This window comes from Besnoitia besnoiti (assembly GCF_002563875.1).
Source record: "Besnoitia besnoiti strain Bb-Ger1 chromosome Unknown contig00015, whole genome shotgun sequence".
NCBI lineage: Eukaryota > Apicomplexa > Conoidasida > Eucoccidiorida > Sarcocystidae > Besnoitia > Besnoitia besnoiti.
Window position 1 is genome coordinate 950,722 of NW_021703917.1, and position 17,162 is coordinate 967,883.

The 17,162-nt window shown below is 64.6% G+C and overlaps 2 protein-coding genes across 2 annotated transcripts; one reads left to right on the forward strand and one right to left on the reverse strand.

Moving 5' to 3' along the window:
- Positions 1-95: 95 nt before the first annotated feature.
- Positions 96-8,726, reverse strand: BESB_028360 (uncharacterized protein; the record flags this gene model as incomplete). The annotated part of the gene is made up of 3 exons (XM_029361510.1): positions 96-193; positions 605-6,308; positions 6,594-8,726. The coding sequence occupies 3 exons, from the start codon at positions 8,724-8,726 to the stop codon at positions 96-98; spliced, it is 7,935 nt and encodes a 2,644-aa protein (XP_029215410.1).
- A 1,871-nt stretch (positions 8,727-10,597) lies between these two features.
- On the forward strand, positions 10,598-17,100 carry BESB_028370 (uncharacterized protein; the record flags this gene model as incomplete). Its single annotated transcript, XM_029361511.1, has 6 exons — positions 10,598-11,345; positions 11,603-12,453; positions 12,781-13,122; positions 13,292-13,855; positions 14,230-14,519; positions 15,081-17,100. 6 exons carry the CDS (start codon positions 10,598-10,600, stop codon positions 17,098-17,100), a joined length of 4,815 nt encoding a protein of 1,604 aa, XP_029215411.1.
- Positions 17,101-17,162: the final 62 nt, after the last annotated feature.

Sequence of the window (17,162 nt, forward strand, 5' to 3'; positions counted from 1 at the left end):
AAAAACACCCCGGCAGGAAATACACGCCTCCATTCAACACAGTGAAAAAGCAGGGGCTGCGCAGAGAAGAAAAAAACGTTTCTTTTGAAACAAAATCACTCTCCCTGCTGGTTTCTCCACGGCGTCGCGAAGTAGACCCCCGCGGCCTGCAGGTACGCCTTTGTCGCCGCCATGCTGACCTTGAGTCCGCGCGCTGAGAAAGGAAGAGAAGAGAAAAATTCACAAAGTCCTCCCTCGTCAGCCCTACCACTCGCACGAGACATGAATCCTCCACTCCGCTACTCTGGGCTCCCTCTGTCGGCCTTGGCTTTCGCCTGCTGAGTGTCTCCAGCGTAGATGGTCACAGCGCACAATGACTAAGTGCGGGGAAATATTCATTATATATATATATATATATCTAATTGTGTGTATATATGTGGCAGTAAATACAGACGAATGTCGTGCAAGTCTATTCTCTATCCGCAACCCGTCATGACGTATCTGAATAGATATACATATGCTCATCTATATCTCCGTCTCTTCATGACTATTTATACATAGTGGAAGCCGGGACATATACATATACATATGGAGGGGTTAGGCTGTGTGACAGAGCAACGCTGACATCTGAGATGGAGATAAACTTCTTTCAGTTCCACGTGTTGGTGCGTGAGGAGCTTTTCGTAGAGCCCGTCGTGCTCCATGATGGCCGCTTGGATGGCCTCGGCGGAGACATCGACTTGTTCCTCGTTCCTCCTTTTGCCTTCGCCCTTTCTTCTCCCGTCGCCCTCAGTCGATTCAGCTGCTGCCCGCGCCTTTTTCCGCTCCTTCCGCCTCTTCTCTCTTCTCGCAGTCTCATCTTCTGCGTTGGCCTGGCTTCGCGGCGGTGCCGCCCCTCGCCCGCAACCTTGCTGCTGACTCATCTTCTTTTGCAGTCCCTCTGTCTGCACACCTCCTGCTCCAGCTCTCGTGCCTTCGCTCGGCGACTCCGAAGACGCGTCTGAGTTCTCTGCCTCCTCTTCGCAAGCTGGCGTGCGTCTCCTATAGCTCCCTACTGCGTGTGAGCTCGCGCGGCCTTCAACACGCGCAGTCTCTGCTGTCGCATGCTGCTGCCGCGGCGCACAGCCCTTCGCCTCCATTCTCCCCGAGCCTCCCGACGCCTCGCACGCAAGCCCCACGTGCTCGCTTTCTGCCGCATGCGCAGCCCTGCCTGCCGTCTCTAGAGAAGCCTCCGCTGCGCCGATATCTCCGCTCTCAGTCACGCGGCGCGCGCTTTCGTCCGAGTCGCCTCTGCGGGGCGACGGAGGCGCCTGCGATGCCAGCGACGAGGGCAGCTCGTCACACGCCGGGGCGGCGGCGCCGACGTCTGAGGCGCGGCGCTGCGGCCGCTGGGCGGCCTCCGCCTCGCGTCGTCGCATTTCCGCGCCGAGGAAGTCGTGCGGCGGGAGCGCGGAGAGCGGATAAAGGACTTCGGCGACGAGGTAAATCGAGATCTGATGCAGGCGGCGGCGCAGGAGGCCGTCGGGTAAGCGGCACTTCAGCCCAAAGTGCCGCGCAAACTGCGCCACCAGCTCCGCGTCAGCGTTGCGCCAGTCGATTTCGCTCAACACCGAGGAGAAATGCGAACCCGCAGAGGCCGCCGCACCCGAAGGAACCGACGTAGACGCACGCGAGAAGGTCGCCGCCGGCGTTGAGGACTCCAGAGACGCAGAGACGGAAGGCGGTCGGGAAGGAGGAAAAACGGCGCCACCCGCCGGCGAGGAAGACGAGGGAGGCGAAGACGTCCGCGAGGGCGTGGCGCCCGAAGAAGCCAGTGACACCCTGCCCTCAGCTGCCTGCGCTTCGCCTGTGACGGACGGAGAGTCTTTGCCACGACTCTCGCGGGCACGCGCGGCTTCCGCAGGGGTTTCGGGAAAACAGGCTTGAGGCATCTTCAGACCCAGACGCACTTTGAGTCGTTCGAGCAGAGGCAGCGACGCGAGGGGCTGACTGGAAGCAGAGACCGAGCCGACGCTGAACGAGGAAGCACGATGCCCCGGCGACAACGCAGACGTGGCGGGAGTGGATGCGGGGATGGCGAGAGCGGGGCGAGGCGAAGCGGGAGGAGAGGCTCGAGGAGACAACGAAGACGAGGGCGACAGCGGAGGCGTGGCGAGCCAGGGCGACGTGGAGATGCGAGCCCCGAAGGAGGACGCCACCAGCGGTGAACCCCTTCTCTCTGTAGGGATTCCGCCTGTTCCGTCTAGGTCATCCACACCGCGCGCACTCTCATCTCGCCCAGTCAGCGCGCTGCATTCCTCGACGTTCTCAGGCCTTTCGCTCTCTCTCTCTCCTGCCCTCCGAGACGCCGCCTCATCAGCAGGTCGCGTCTCGCGCTCGGTGAGCGTCCTGTGCGTCTCATGCTGCGAGGGCGACTGCGAGGCGTCGCTGACCTCCACGCACACGCGGGGCGCGTCCGCGCCCCGCGTGTGCGGCGTCGTCTGGCTTTCAGGGATCGCGAGGCGCACCGCGATCTCGCGTGCCGCTTCAGCTCTGGGCGACAGGATCGTGAAGGCCGCGGCCGCGGCGCCTCGCACGGCGTCGGCGATCCGAGGCGCCCAGCGCCCGGCGTCTCGCTGAGCTCCTGCAGACGCTCGCGCGTCGTCCTCGCTCGAGTTCGCCTTTGGCTTTCCTGCGTCTCGCCCCGAAGCCTCGCGCGGTTCTGTGACGGAGTGCTGTCGGGCGACCTTCTCACCGACAATGACGCACGCGAGTTCCTCGACTTCGTCGTCGTCTTCTTCCGCTTGAAAGGAAACCTCCTCGTCATCGATGGAGTCGTTTCTGTCCTCTTCTTCAGCCACATATCTGTCGCATCTACCCTGAGGGACGGCTCCATCCTCGCGGCCAAATACCCTGGTTTCACGCTCGCCTCGCTGCGAGCCCCTCGCTTCGCCGTTGCCTCTGCAAGAGGCCTCTCCCTCGTCGCCAAGCGGGTCTTCTTCTCCCTCGTCGCCAAGCGGGTCTTCTTCTCCCTCGTCACCAAGCGGGTCTTCTTCTCCCTCGTCACCAAGCGGGTCTTCTTCTCCCTCGTCGCCAAGCGGGTTTTCTTCTCCCTCGTCGCCAAGCGGGTCTTCTTCTCCCTCGTCACCAAGCGGGTCTTCTTCTCCCTCGTCGCCAAGCGGGTCTTCTTCTCCCTCGCCGCCAAGCGGGTCTTCTTCTCCCTCGCCGCCAAGCGGGTCTTCTTCTCCCTCGTCGCCAAGCGGGTCTTCTTCCTCGCCTTCGCGCTGCTGCCGCATGCTTCCTTCGCCGATTCCCGCCACTGGCTCGCGTGCCTCCCCCGCTCCGTCGGGAACTTGCTTGCCTTCTTCTTCCTTCGCAGACATGAACGACGCAGAAGAGAGAGAAGACGGCGAGACGCTCCGTGAAGGCGAGCGAGCCGCGCGATCGGCGTCGCACTCAAGCTCAACCTCCGCGAGGCTCGGCGACCCCCCAGCAGAGAGCCCAGCGGATGGAGCCGAGGACGCGGAAGCGCGGCCGGGGCACGCGCCGGACGCCCGCGGCAGGAGGGAGGAGATAGCAGGCGCCGAAGAAGACGGCGGAGACAACGGCGCGAGGGGCGCGGACGGAGACGCCCTGGCTTCACCCTCGAGAGGACGCTGCGCCTCGGCTGTATGCTGCCGGACGAGGCGCGCGAGCGTGACGCGGTCGGACGCCTTCCGCGGCTGCGAGGAAGGAAAAGAGGCGATCCACGTTGACACGCGAGAACGCGACCAAGGCGAGAGCGACCCCGGAGAGGCGCCGCGGCCAGCGGAGGCGGAGCCGACCTCAGGGAGGGGACGAGACCCGACCAAAGGAGGCGCTTTGAGAGACACGGCCGACAGAAGGGGCACACACGAACGAGGAGGAAGCGCATGGCTTGGGGAGCCTTCTGCCGGAGCTCCTGGCGTCGGTTGGCGCTCAGGCGGAGGCGTGGTTTCCGGTGAACCCATCCTCGCTGTGCTGGCGTCTCGCTCCGCCCCTGGGTCTCCATTTTCTGCGCCACCGTCCTGGCCGCGAGCCGCGCGCAGCGAGTAGTCGCCCTTCCCGACGGCGCACGCTGCTTCCTCCTCCTCCTCAACACCCTCCTGAGTCCGACCTTCTTCGTCCTCCTCTTCTCCTTCCTGCTCTGCGGCTCGGCCTGTGCGCTGAGGCTCGTCACCTCTCTCCCCCCGCGGCTCTCTCTCCCCCCGCGAACTCTCTTGCGGCGAACGCGCCTCGCCTCGCGGTCGCGCGACCTCCGCCTCGTCTGGCGCAGCCGTCTGGTCTGCGCTGACTGCGGGACGCTGGGAGTCAGTGGGGACTTCGAAGTAGGCGGCGCATGCGCACGTGCGGTCGGCGCGGGCGCAGCGGAGCCGGGCCTCGAGGACCAGGTGCAAGAAGAAGCAACTCAGACTTTCCTCTTCGTCGCGCCGTCGCCAGGCCTCCTGCGCCGTCGCCCGCAGCTCCCCGAAGGCGCGCGCCATCGCCGCGGGCGCCTGGTGCCGCGCGAACTGCAGCTGCACACGCGGCGAGGGAAAGAAGGCCTTCACGGCGGCCGGCAGGCAAGCCAGCCACGACGCGATGCAGTCCCCCCTGCGGGCGCCCTTCGCGAGCTCCGGGGCGCGCCGCGAGAGCGAAGAAAAAGGGCAGGCAAGCGAGTCGAGAGACGCCTTCGAGGGGGGCCAGAGACAAGGCGGAAGAGACGCCGGCAGACACCCGACAGAAGAAGAAGCCAAATGGCACGGAGGGACGCGAGAGCGAGGCGCAGCAGACGTGCACGCGGCGGACGACTCCTCGGGCTGGCTAGCCGCCGCAACCGGCAGGGCTGAAAGTCCCTCGCGTCCCTCCACGCTCTCGGCCGCTGCAGGCCCGTCGTTGTGCAGCTTCGCACTCGCGTGCCCTTCTCCGTCCTCACCTTGACCCTGTGTCGCCGCGAAAGAAGTTCCTTCTTTATCTCCCTTTCTGGCAGGCTCTGCGCCGAGCGCGGGCTGCAGCGGTCCGCCAACAACAACAAAATCCTCCGCTTCAACTGCTGGCGGCGCCCCACTCAAATGCATCCGCAGAAGAAACTCCATTCGGTTCATGTCTCGACCCTGCCGCCGCTGGACCTTCTCCGCGTCGTCGCGAGCCGCCAAGGGCGACGCACAAGGCGTGCGCTCCCTGCCAGACGCAGGAGACTCCTCCCCGTCCTCCTTGCCCTCGTCGGGTTCCTCCACGGTGACAGCGTCTTCATCTTCCTCTGTGGTGGTGCCCGCGTCGTAGTCGCTCTCATCCGGCTCGTCCCCCGCCGCCGCGTTCGTGCCGACCCCGGGCACCACCCCCCCGAGGCTCCAGGGTTCAACCAGCGGGCTCTCAGCCGCTGAAGCAGAAGAAGAAGTGCGCGGCGACTCCCCAGCGGCGCAAGGAGCAAAAGAGAACGAACACGTGTGCGGCAGAAAGAGGCCGCGCCTCGAAGCGGCTCGGCCGCTCGCCAAGCTCCACAGCGACGGCGGCGACGCCGCTGCAGGAGGCGGCTGCGGAGCCCCGCCCTGTGCGACCTCCCCCCCGTCCCTGGAGGGACTCCGCGGAGACGCCGCCGGCGCGACTGACGCCGGCGAGGCTGCAGGCAGAGACGGCGAGGCCGCACCCGAAGCAGAAGACAAAGCAGATGATGACGCAGAGGGAGGCCTGGAAGAAGAGGAGGAGGAAGGGGGAGAAGGAGAAGACCGAAGGGACTGCGACGCGCGAAGAGGAAACCGCTGAGGCTTCGGGAACGGAAGGCGCGACAGTTCAGACAGCTGCAGCAGGAGAAGCTCTTGTTCATCGGGGTACAGAATGGCATTCGTCATGAACGAGAGAAACGCAGAAAAGGCATCTCGGCTGCCTCCCGACACTAATGTCTCCGGAAGGCCTCGTTGACCCTCAGCGTCTTCTCGTTCGGTGGCTCTGACCCGCGTGGCGTCTTCTGGGGCCGGCTGGGCGCCAGGCTCGAGCTTCTCGACTTTTGCCGCGCCCGCTCTCTCTTTTCTCTGCATCGCGAGCGGTTCTACCGCACCTTCTGGCTGCGCGAAAGCGCCTCCCTCCGCATCGCTGTTCGCCCCGGTCGCAGGGAGATCTGCGCCGCTTCTCGGCGCTGGGCCCTTGACTGACGGGTGCGCACCTTCTTGGGATTTGCCGAGCTCGAGGCTTTCGGCTGCGCATTCATCGCGCTCGCACCCATCCTCTCGCTGCTGCAGGCGCCAGAGGAAAGAAAGCAGATGCCGCTGCTCGTGCCGCAGCTTCTCCTGCGTCCGCGCGATTGCCAGCAGCCTCTCGCGGGCCTGCTGGGCGAGAGCCGCGGCCTCATTGGGCTCCTGCACACCGACACACAGACACACGGAGAAAGCAGCCTAGACCCCGACCGAGGGAGCGCGAATCGAAACGAAACGGCTGCGTTCGGAGATACATGCCGAGGACGCATATGCGCTGCGACGGCAGACTTGGCCACGACGAATCAGGCAAACGTGTAGATGCCTCAAAACACAATTCTGTGCTGCAAGACGATGCCTCTCTCTCCGAGAGGAGCACTGGGAACGCATACATACGATCGAGTGGCGACACGACTTCCGAGCCTTTCAGCAGAACAAAACAACGCGAACCTGCGGAGACTGTGAAATCGCGAGGAGGAGCCGCGAAGTCGTTAGCGCCGTTGCGGCCTTCCGAGTGTTTTCTGTCTTCTGTTTTTTTGACGCGCGGGCGTGTGCCGAGGAAGGAGACGAGAGCGCGGCCGGTGGCGAGGCGGCAGCAGCTGCAGTGGACGGCGATGAGCTTGCGAACGACGCGCTTGGGGACGCCCGAGGCTTCCTGGGGCGGCCGCGGCCTGCGCGTCGGGTGCCCGCTGCGGGGAGGAGGAAGGCCTTGCGGTCTGCTTCGCCGCCTTCTGTGGAGGCGGAGTCGTTCGCGCTTGGCGACACCGACTCTTCGCGCGCCTCGGCGGCGACGCCGACCGGCTCTTGTGCCGAAGTTCCGCGGCGCTCTGGCTGGCCTTCTGAGGCAGCCCCCTCCTCCCCCTGTTTGGCTGCGCTCCCTGCTCGCTCCTGGAAAGCTTCTCCTCTCCCCGCGGTTAGGTGCGCCCCCCCTCTGCGGCCGCGCTTCGCCTTCTCTTTGTCGTTGCTCTTGTCTCCTTCCGTGTCTCTGCGCCGTCGCCGGGGCCCGCCAGTCGCCCGCAGACTCCCCGCCTCTCCTTGCGTCTCAGCTCTCTCGTCGCCGCGCGCGTCGCGGTCAGCTTCCTCCCGCCTCCGCGGAGTATCGCCCGTCTCACCCTCAGGCCCGCATTCGCTATCTTCGCTCCTCTCGACGCATCGCCTCGCCTCTTCTCCTCGCGCTGGTCGCGCCTGCGCAGCGTCGCGCCCGAGGTCTCTCGGCGGGCCCCCGGAGGCACCTTGGCTCTCCTTCTCGCGCGAGGAACCCCGGGAAGCCTCGGCGGTCTCCGCGCGAAATGCAAACGCCGTGAGCTGCAGTTGAACGCTTCCTGAGTCTGCCGTTGCGTGGAAACCGAGATCGACTTCGCGTCCTGCTTCAGCCTCCCGTTCGCACTCTCGCTCGCCAGGATCCACACGCACCGCTGGACTCCGCGTGCGTTCTACATCCTCTTCTGCGCGCTGTCTCGCGCGCGTCGTAGAGACCGGCGCCCTCAGCGTCTGTTGAGAGGCAGGCGCACGTGGCGCAGATGCGTCTCTCTCACGTTGCGCCACCGCGGAGCTCGCCTCGTCCTCAGGGCGCCTCGGGTCGAATGACGGCGCGGTCGGTGTTGGGCCTGCACTGCCATGCAACTGACCTGCGTGCCCACTCCGCAGGGCCTGCGCCTCCGTGCCTGGAAGCGCGCTCGAGGGGGTCTCAGCCTCGGCGCGGCCTTCTGATTCGCCGCCCTCCGTGGCCGCCGCAGAGGCTTGACAGCCTCGCGCGTCTTCGCCTGCACTACGGGACTGCGCGCGGCGGGCGTGGACGTCCAGGCCGTTCCCTCTGTGGCGAGGGGGGCAGCGTTCTGCCTCCGCGCCCGCCGGTCGCCGCGCCGTCGCGGGGCCTTCCCGGCGCGCTTCGGAGCTTCGGCCGCCTCCGTCCTGGGCCCCGCAGAAGCTCCTGTCGCCTTCGGACGACTTGGTTCCTGACTCGCTCGGGCCTCGGGGTCCGGGGCGGGGCCCAGGTGCCCCAGGGGCCGCGAGGCGATCGCCTGCTGGAGGCGCGGGGAGCGTGGCCGCTTGAGTAAGCGCCGTCGAACTGGAACTGGGGGGAGTCGGCGCAGAGCCCGATGGAGAACGAGGGGAGGGCGGCTTCACGCAGGAAGCGTCGAGTGCTGAGCGGCTGGGGTGACCCTCCCTGCCCTCCTTCGCCCCGCGGGCTCGACGGGCCCTGCCGCTGGCGGGAAGCGCCGAGGAGACGCCGCTATCCGAGACGGTTAGGACAAAGCAGTCCTGCTCTGCGGTTCGATCGCCGCGCCGGTCTTCTTCCTCTTCATCATTGAGAACAATAACGGGGATGCAGGCTTCCACGTGGGCTCTCTTTCGCGACCTGCGCGCCGGCAGAGTTTGGGCCCGGGAGGCGCCTGAGCTCCCGCTGCCAGGGAGACAGGAACAGTCCGCAGCGAGACGAGAAGCAGACGGCGCCAGAGACCGGGGGGCAGACGACGATGAGAGGCGACCAGACGGAGTGAGGGAGACCAACGAGGGAGAACTCGACGAGAGCTGTGCTGAAGAGGACTCACGCGAAGACCCCACATCAACGCTGGGCTCCATGGGTGCCCTACGGCAAAGAGCTGCGCAGAGTCGTCTAGTACATTCAGAGCTCCATCGGCGAAGCGAAATGCACTCGTATTCTTCTCTGGAGCGCCATTTACGCTGGTGGAGCAGAGGAAGCACGTCCCTCGACTCCTCTGGTCCTGGAACTTGAAGCTGGAGTCGTGAGACGACGCAGAAACAGAATATAGAGGAGTCGCGCGACTTGGACTGAACAGGGACGCCGCAGGAGGGCGTCGAACCATCTGAAAAAACGTTAGCTCAAAGAGAATACCAAAGTTATGGCGAAATCAGCAGGTTTTCCCTTGGTGATCAGCGGCTGGAGGGCAGCTTGCCGCAAGATCGAGAGGAATAATACAAGACAATGTGGCGGTGACACAGTTCACAAAGAGGAGCACAGCTTCCACGCAGAAAACCTTCCGTACGCGTCCCGAGGCCAGAAACAAGACCGGCACGGTTTTTGTCTACGTAATTTCTTGTTAGCTTCCTGTTTTGTTCTTTTTTTGCCATATCCAGACTAAGCAGGCACACCTTCCAGTGCATGTAGCCCGACAACTTCGCGCCAGCGTATCTACACTGCAACGTGAGCTGTCTTCACGCGTTCTATCTACGCACTCTGAAAATTCACAAACACCGTTGTTTCACCGGTTTATAAAGACCCCAGTTTTGGGCTTTACAAGGGACTTCGAATGAGAGTCTCGCTGCGTCAGCTGATGTCTCCATTCCTCTCGTGGTGACGTCGATGAAGACATCGCCACGAAGTGCTGCTGGCGGCTGTCGTCGCATGCCAACTGGCCCACAGACCTTTGTGACGGTTCGCCGCAAGAGCCAGGCTTCGTCTGCTAGCACAGAAGGGACTGCTAGCCCTTTTTGTTCGGAAATGTCTATCTACGCCGCGCTGTGTTTCTGTTGATCTGGAGCCTCCCGCGGCGACTTGAGACTGAGGCGACGCGTCCGTACACCGCGAGGTCACCCGTGAGCAATGCGCCCCGAAGACGGAAATGTATGTGTGTCTGCTACTTGACTCTTTAACTGACTTCGTTTTACACCGTGACCTTTGTTGAGTGGCGTCTGAAGAGCTGCTTGCAGTCTGCGCGGCCGCAGACGGAGAGCTTTCGGGCGGCGAATGCACCCAGTTGGGTCGCAGGTCCATTTTCGTCCATATCAACATAAATGTTCATGCATATATGTGTGTATGACTAGTATCAAGAACAACATCGGAGCGAATCTGTGGAGGAGAAGATGACGCGGAGAGGAAGACGATGAAGGCAAGCGGAGAAAACGACGAGGGCGGCGGACGGGCGGACGGGATCCTTTATCCTACCGTCGGCGTCTGTTGTTCGGCTGAGGTAGATCGAAGGAGACGCTCCGCTCTCGTTCACTGTCGCGCTCGTCGCCCCCCGCTGCGGCCTCTTCTCTGTGCCCTTCTCACTGTTGTCGCACTCCTGTTCCTCCGCTGTTTTTCGCTCTCCATCGCGCACAGTCGCGGCAGAAGTGTGAGGACGCTCGCCGCGCCTCGGCAGCTCCTGGTAACTTCCACAGGCTTTGATGCATGCCCTGGCTTCGCTTTTTTCTCGGGATGCCTGTCTCCCTTCCAGCTGCGAACGCCGTCCTCTGGCGTCTCCCCGTCCCCTCAGTCGCGTTTCCCTCCTTCGTTTGCTCCATTATCGGACTCTTTGGCACCTGCCTCGCTGCCGGTCACGGCGTCGTTTTCTTTTTCGAGTTTCTCGCCTTCTTTGTGCGTTGACCGAGTCTGGTCATCGTCTTTACACTTTTCCTCCTGGTGTCCGTACACCTGCCCGGCTTCGGGGCAGTGTGGGTCTACTACGTCTTCTTCGTCGTGGACGGCGGCATTCGCCATCCCTTCGTTTATGGATTCCGCGTTCGGCCCCCACCCTCCTCGCGAGCCTCAGTCTCCGTGTCTCAGCTCAGCCACGTCCCCGTTCTTCCGGGACCGCGCCCATGACGGCCTTCGCGCTCAGCAGCTGGGGTCGCTCTTCGCCGACCGCGGTCGCGGAGCCGAGGGCCGGGTGCGGGTTGGAGCCCAACTCGCTCGTGCAGCTAGCGCGACTCGCTTGGCCGCCGTCCGCCAGACGCACAAGCGTCCCACGCGGCGCGGAAAACCGGAAAATCCGAGAGGCAAGGCAGGGCGAAGCGCACCCGAGAAGGAGCGGAAGGAAGACGTTTCAAGGGAAATGAAAGGATGGAAGGGAGGGAAGGGAGAATGCTGCGAAAAGGGCGCCGCCGGCGACCCACAGACGCCGCGGATCCGGAGGCGAGCCCCAGCCAGAGCGGTCGCAGAGCAGGCGGCGCAGAAGGCGGTGAAGGCCAGGCGTCCTTCGTTTGCCAAACTGAATCGAGTATCACGCGCATCGACTCCGTCTGCGGCGTGCCGCACCGAGAATGCGGCGGCGCATGCTGAGGCGGAGAATATGGGGGCGAGGGCGACAGCGGACGCGCACGCGAGGAATCCTCCGCAGCGGCGAGCCCACCTGGTGCTGGTAGAGTCGCCGGCGAAGGCGCGCACGATCGCCAAGTTCCTTGAGGCCGAGACAGACGGCGCCGTCTTCCACGTGCGCGCGACGAAGGGTCACGTACGGCAACTTAAGCGCACTCTCGGTAGGAAGCACCGGACACAAAACTAAAGAAGCAGGGGAGAAGACAGAAAGGAATAGCGAGTCGTGGATGAAAAGAAGCTGCGGAGGAACAGCCGCATGGCGCGCGCGAGAGCGAATAAAGCGGAGCAGGGAAGGTGTGGAGGCAAGTCGTGAGTCTGCATGTAGTGTCGGCATTCTTCAGCTCCAAGTCTACGTGCCAGCATTTCCGTTTCAGATGGCCTTTCGAGTCTCCGCTTTGTCTGCTTCGGTTCCGCGCAGGCGCCGTCCAGGTTGGCGAGGAGACTGTCTCGTTCACGTGGGAGCCCGTGGAAGGCCCTCCTGTCCCTCTGGCTCGCGCGTCCGCCGCAGCACCCGCCTCTTCGCCCTCTGTAGCCTCGACCCCCACGTCGCGGCCTTCGGCTCGTGCGCCGGCTGCAGTCACAGATACGGTAGGCGACGGTGAGACGGGCGCGGGCGGCGACACCTCAAATGCCTCAAAGCGGCGACGGAGGAAGGCGGAATCCGACGGCCTTACGAAGGGCAGCGAAGACGCGTCGTTCCTCCTGCGCACGCTTCGAGAGGTGCTTGACGACGTGGGGTGTATAGACACTCTCTTTTTGTGCACCGATCCCGACCGCGAGGGCGAAGCCATTTCCTGGCACATCTACGAGTCGCTCAAGCGTCAACAAGAAGCCGAGACCTCCGCTGTATCCTCGCCAGACGCCGCGTTGCCACCGCCCTCGTCGCGAAGTCTTCTCTCGCGGATCGGCAGCGTCTGCCGCGTGCGCCTCCTGGAGCTCACAGAGGCCGCCGTGAGGCAGGCGATTCTGGGGAAGACGGCTGCCGGCGACGCTGCTGACAGCGACGGCGCTGAGAGAGACGCCGATCCTGAGCGCGCTCGCGAGGCGGGGGACCCCCAACGTGGAAGGCATGCGAACTCAGAAGCCGAGAACGAGGCGAGGGGGGAGGCGCAGCCAAAGCTTGCAGACGACGAGGCTCTCGACATCGCGCGATGCAAATTAGGGCGGGAGGACCGACCTGAGGAGAGGGGGGAGGACGAAGTGAAGCTTCAGGGCCTCGACGCCGACCTCGTGCGCGCGTACCTCGCGCGCCTTGCGATCGACTTCCTGGTGCGCCAGCCTCGCAGAGGTCTCGCGGAGCTCCGCAGCTCTCTAGCTCGCTTCTCCGCTCTGCCTCCGCTGCGCCTCTTTCTTCGCACCTTAGGCAGCGTCTAGTCAACATTTATTCTAGTCCTTCGGACATCCAGACGTGTATATTCTAACTCTTTCTGCCTTCGGTGTACTACGCAGACACTATCTACGTACGTTTTGAGTGACCTGCGTCGTATCCCGTGTCGGCGGGCTTTTCCGCAGTCGAACCGGCGCGGAGGGGCGCCTTCTTCCCTGCGCTGTGAACGGCCCTTTGGGCGATCCGGGTGTGTGCATCTGTGGCCTCAGGCGGGCTTCTCCCTCTCGCCGCTGCTGTGGAGGAAGCTGCCGGGGAGCAAGAGCGCCGGGCGAGTTCAATCCGCGGCGCTGAAGCTCCTCGCCGACCGCGAGGCGGCTGTCGAGGCCTTCCGCCCGCGCGCATTCGCCTCGGTGCATGCGCAAGTCACTCTCGTCTGCGGCGCCCGCCGCAGGCCTACAGGCCCTGCCGACGCGCTCAGCGAAGGCGGCGCGGACGCAGATGGCGACGCAGGCCCCAGGAGGCGACCCCAGGGACGCGGGGCGGAAGACGGGAGACGCGGAGGCAAGGCCCCGACGCACGTGACTCTCAACATGACGCTCACGCGCTTCAAGGTACGTGCGACGCGCCTATGAAGCCTGCGGGCGCTCAGCAGTCTTCCGGTACGGACTGCTTGCTGTTCAGATGAGTCAGAACAGTAATTTATTTATTACGTTTTCTTCCGAAGCCGGTGGACTGTTGGTAGTTACGCCTCGCACCGTCTCGCCCTCCTTGTCTCCTCAGGGCAAGCCTTTCGTCCCTTCCACGGCGCCCGCATCGGGGCCTTCCGCCTCGCCTTCTTTGCCCTCTTCGCCCGATGGCGGGTCGGCGCTCGGCTCGGGCTCCGCAGCTGCGCTGCCGCCTCAGCGCCCAAACGAGTTAGCGGCCCCCGAGGAGACCCTGAGGCGCGACGCAGGCATCGATCCCGACAGCCAGGGCGCCGGCGGGGGCACATCCTCTGAGCCGCTCAAAAAAGAGGGCGACGGCAGGGGAGAGCCCCGCGACGCAGAAGCCGCCGCAGAGACGCGAAAAGGCACCGGTTGCGGGCGAAACGAGGAGGCGCGTGCGATGAACCGAGGCGGCGAATCGAACGCTGAGACCGCTGCTGACGAGGACGGGCGCGAGGGCCTCGCGGAGGAGACACGCAAAGTGCTGGAAGCCCTAAGAGAGATGCAGTTCAATCGCGGCCGCGTGGCAGTCTCCTATTCATTCCTCTCGCCCCCTGCGCCCTTCCGAACAGCGACGCTCCAACAAGCCGCCGCGCGCCTCCTCGGCTTCTCGCCAGCCGCGACCATGAGACTCGCCCAGGTATTCAGTTCAGCAGTACGCACCTTCAGCGCCGTCCTGGTCTCGCCTATGGAGACTCGCGCAGGGGATCTGCGCACCCTCCCCTTGCGGCGGCGGACTCTCAGTCTGAGCCGCGTGTTTAGTCTCCTCAGCAGTTCATGCCCGCTCCTTTTCGCCTTCCTAGCCTGGGGCGGGCGGCGTCCCCTCTCTCGGTCGGGGACTCGCCGTGATTTCCCTCTTATTCGCTCTCATTCTCTTTTTCTCCGTCTGGCGCGCAACCATTTTTCGCATCCTAGCTCCGGTGCGAGCCTCGCTCGCTGTCTGCTTCGCACACTTCGATTTCGCTGCGAATATCCGATGTTTTTGCTTGTGTGTGAGTCTGCGCCTTCCCTCAGGCGCTGTACGAGGGCGTTGGCGGTCTCGGCGGCCTCATCACTTACATGCGCACAGACAGCTCGCGGCTCTCCGCGGCGGCTCGTGCCGACGTCCGCCGCTTCGTCGCCTCGGCCTTTCCTCCTGAGTTCCTGCGGCCTGAAGATGCAGAGGGCGGAGAGGACGAGGGCACGGAAGCAGGCCGCCGGGCGGAGGGCGATGCGCTGAAGCCGCACAGACGGAGAAACTCGAAAACTGAGGCGCCGCGCTTTGCGCAAGAAGCCCACGAAGCGATCCGCCCCACGGACGTCAGGTACGTTGCACGAGCGTAGCCCCGCGTGCCTGGCATGTGTTGCGTTCTTAGGTTCTTGCTCACATTTTAGGCCGTCTCGTGAGGTTCAGCAGACACCGCGATTGCCAACTGCGTCGCCTCGTCTGCGGAGGGCCTTTCGCCTGTCCAGCACCAGAGAGCGTCAGCGTGCTACTTCTGCTGGCGTCTGTGTTTTGCATGCGCTCCGGGGGGGCCCCGTGTTTCACTCTCCTCGCGTCTTCTGCTGTGCTTCTGTGTCTGGCTTCGCGGGTTCTCTCGTCGGCCCGTACGGCTCCTCTTCACGCTTTCTCTCTTTCTCTCTCTTGTGTGATCATCGCCGCCGCATGCCTGGCCTGGCCTCCGGCTTCGAGCTGTCGAGCTGAGTCGCGTTTCCGCCTTCCTCCGCTTGCCTCGTCTGCGTCTCTCTCTCCCCACGTCTCTCGACTCCCAACCCTGCATCCGCCTCTCCTAGGCCTTCCGATCGACGTGCTTGTGCCGAACGCGCTTTCTCCACGCAGTTTTCAGCCGCGCTTTCGTGTTTCGCCACTTGTCTTTCTGCTTCAGTCTCCGGCCTGAGGACCTGCGTCGCTCTCTCACCGCTCGCGCCAGCGATGCGAAGCAGGAAGATCGCGGTGCGGTGGCTGTCGACGCCGAGGCTCCTGGCGGGTTAACCGACGCACACCTCGCGCTGTACGAGCTGATTTGGAGGCGCGCCGTCGCCTCGCAGATGTCTCCGGCGGTGCGGCAGTCCCTACGCCTCGCGCTGACAGCCGCCCCGCGATCCGCGGACGCCGCGGAGGAGCCCAGCGCCGCCCTGGCGCCAGACGCCGCGGCCTCCGAAGGGGGCGACGCAGAGGGCGACGAAGGCGACGGAGACGCGCCGGGAGAGCCCCAGACGCGCCGGCGCGCCGCACGAGGCAAAAGCCAGCGCGGGGAGGGCGCCGAGGCGAGCGACACGCGCCTTGAAGCGGAAGTCCGCCGAGTGGCGTTCGAGGGCTACTTGAGCGTGTACGACTTCGCCTCCGCGCAGGCGGCGCTCCGTCGCACCGCTGCAGCTGCAACGCCGCAAGAGGCGTCGGCGCACGAGTCACAGAGCGAGGAGGGCGACCCCCAGGACGACGACGGCGACCACGAGGGAGAGCAGGAGACGCGCCCGACAAGCGAGGCCGGCGCAGGCGATGCAACTCGCTCGGCGTCGTCTGAGATCTTCGCCTTCTTCGAGGCGGCGCCTGGAGTCGCGCACGTCTTCCATCCGCGGGATTCACGGTCTTCCGCCGGCTCCTACCCCGCCTGTGCTTCGTCGTTCTCGCTCGACTCGCTGTGCTCCATTTCGCCGGGGTCGCCCTGCTCTCTCGCATCTCCGTCGGCTGCGCGGCCGCCTGTGGCGCCTGTGGAATCTGAAGTGGGCTTGCCGGTGCTTTCGGGCGCGCTGGAATTTTATGCGCTGCAGCACTTCACGCGTCCGCCGCCACGGTTCTCCGAAGCTTCACTGATTGACGCCCTGGAGCGCCTCGGGATCGGGAGGCCCTCGACGTACGCCTCGGTGATTGCTTCACTCTACGACCGCGCCTACGTGTACCCGCGAGCCTCTCAGGGTTCCGCGCACGCGCCTCGCCAGCCCGCGCCGTCGTCCGCTGCGCCTCCCGGCTCTCCGCGCGCGCGGCACGGGCGTCGCCGCGGCGCGTTGGTGCCGTCGCCGCGCGGCCGGTTGGTGTCGGCGTTTCTAGAGGCCTCGGTGCCCACATTTGTGAGCGCGGCCTTCACGGCGCGGCTGGAGGAGGCCCTCGACGCGGTCGCCGGTCGCCGCGGGGACTGGGTGGCCGTTGTGCAGACCGTTTGGTCGCAGCTGAAGGAAAACATCGAAAAATCAGAAAAAATTCCCCCGAAACAAATCCGCGACGCCCTCGAGCAGACGCTCGCCACTATGATCTTTGGCGACGCCGCTCCTGCCTCGCACGAACCCCAAAACGAAGAAAAAGCTTCTCAAAAACTAGAAGCGACACCAGAAGCCGCGCGCGCAAATCAAACGACGTCGAGTCACGACGCGCGGGGGCCAGGAGCGAACCCAACGGCCGGAGGCGCCGACGAGCCGGGAGACAGTGAAAGCAAAGACCGCACGCAAAACACTGGCAACCAGAGACATGCAAGTCACGCCAGCAGAGCGCAACCTGCAGCGGGTGAGGTGTCGTCATCACAAAACGCCGCTCACGTCGTCGCGCCATCCCGGACGACTTCTGCTTCTCCCTCTTGTTCGCCTGCGTCGCCGCCGCAGTCTCCGCTCTGTCTTTCAGTGCCCAAGTCGCCGTCGGCACCTTCTGCGTCCTCCCCCGCGGATGCCTCCGCTTTTATTGCGCAGACTTCTGGGTTTCGGCCGCCGCCATGCCCGGGCTGCGGCGAGGGCGAGTTGAAGCTGCGCGTTCACTCGCGCGGCATTTTCGTCGGCTGCAGCGCGTACCCGAAGTGTACGTACATCCAGCAGGTGCCTCCGCTGGACAAGGCGGGCGCCGACCCAGAGAAAAGCGAGGCGGAAGAAGCTTCTGTCTCTGAAGGGGAAGGCCCGAATGAAGCGGTGCGCGAAGAATGAAAGGCGGCGCGACTCCGACGGCGCCGCGAAGTGTCTGCTCGCTGTCTCACTTCTCTAGTGTT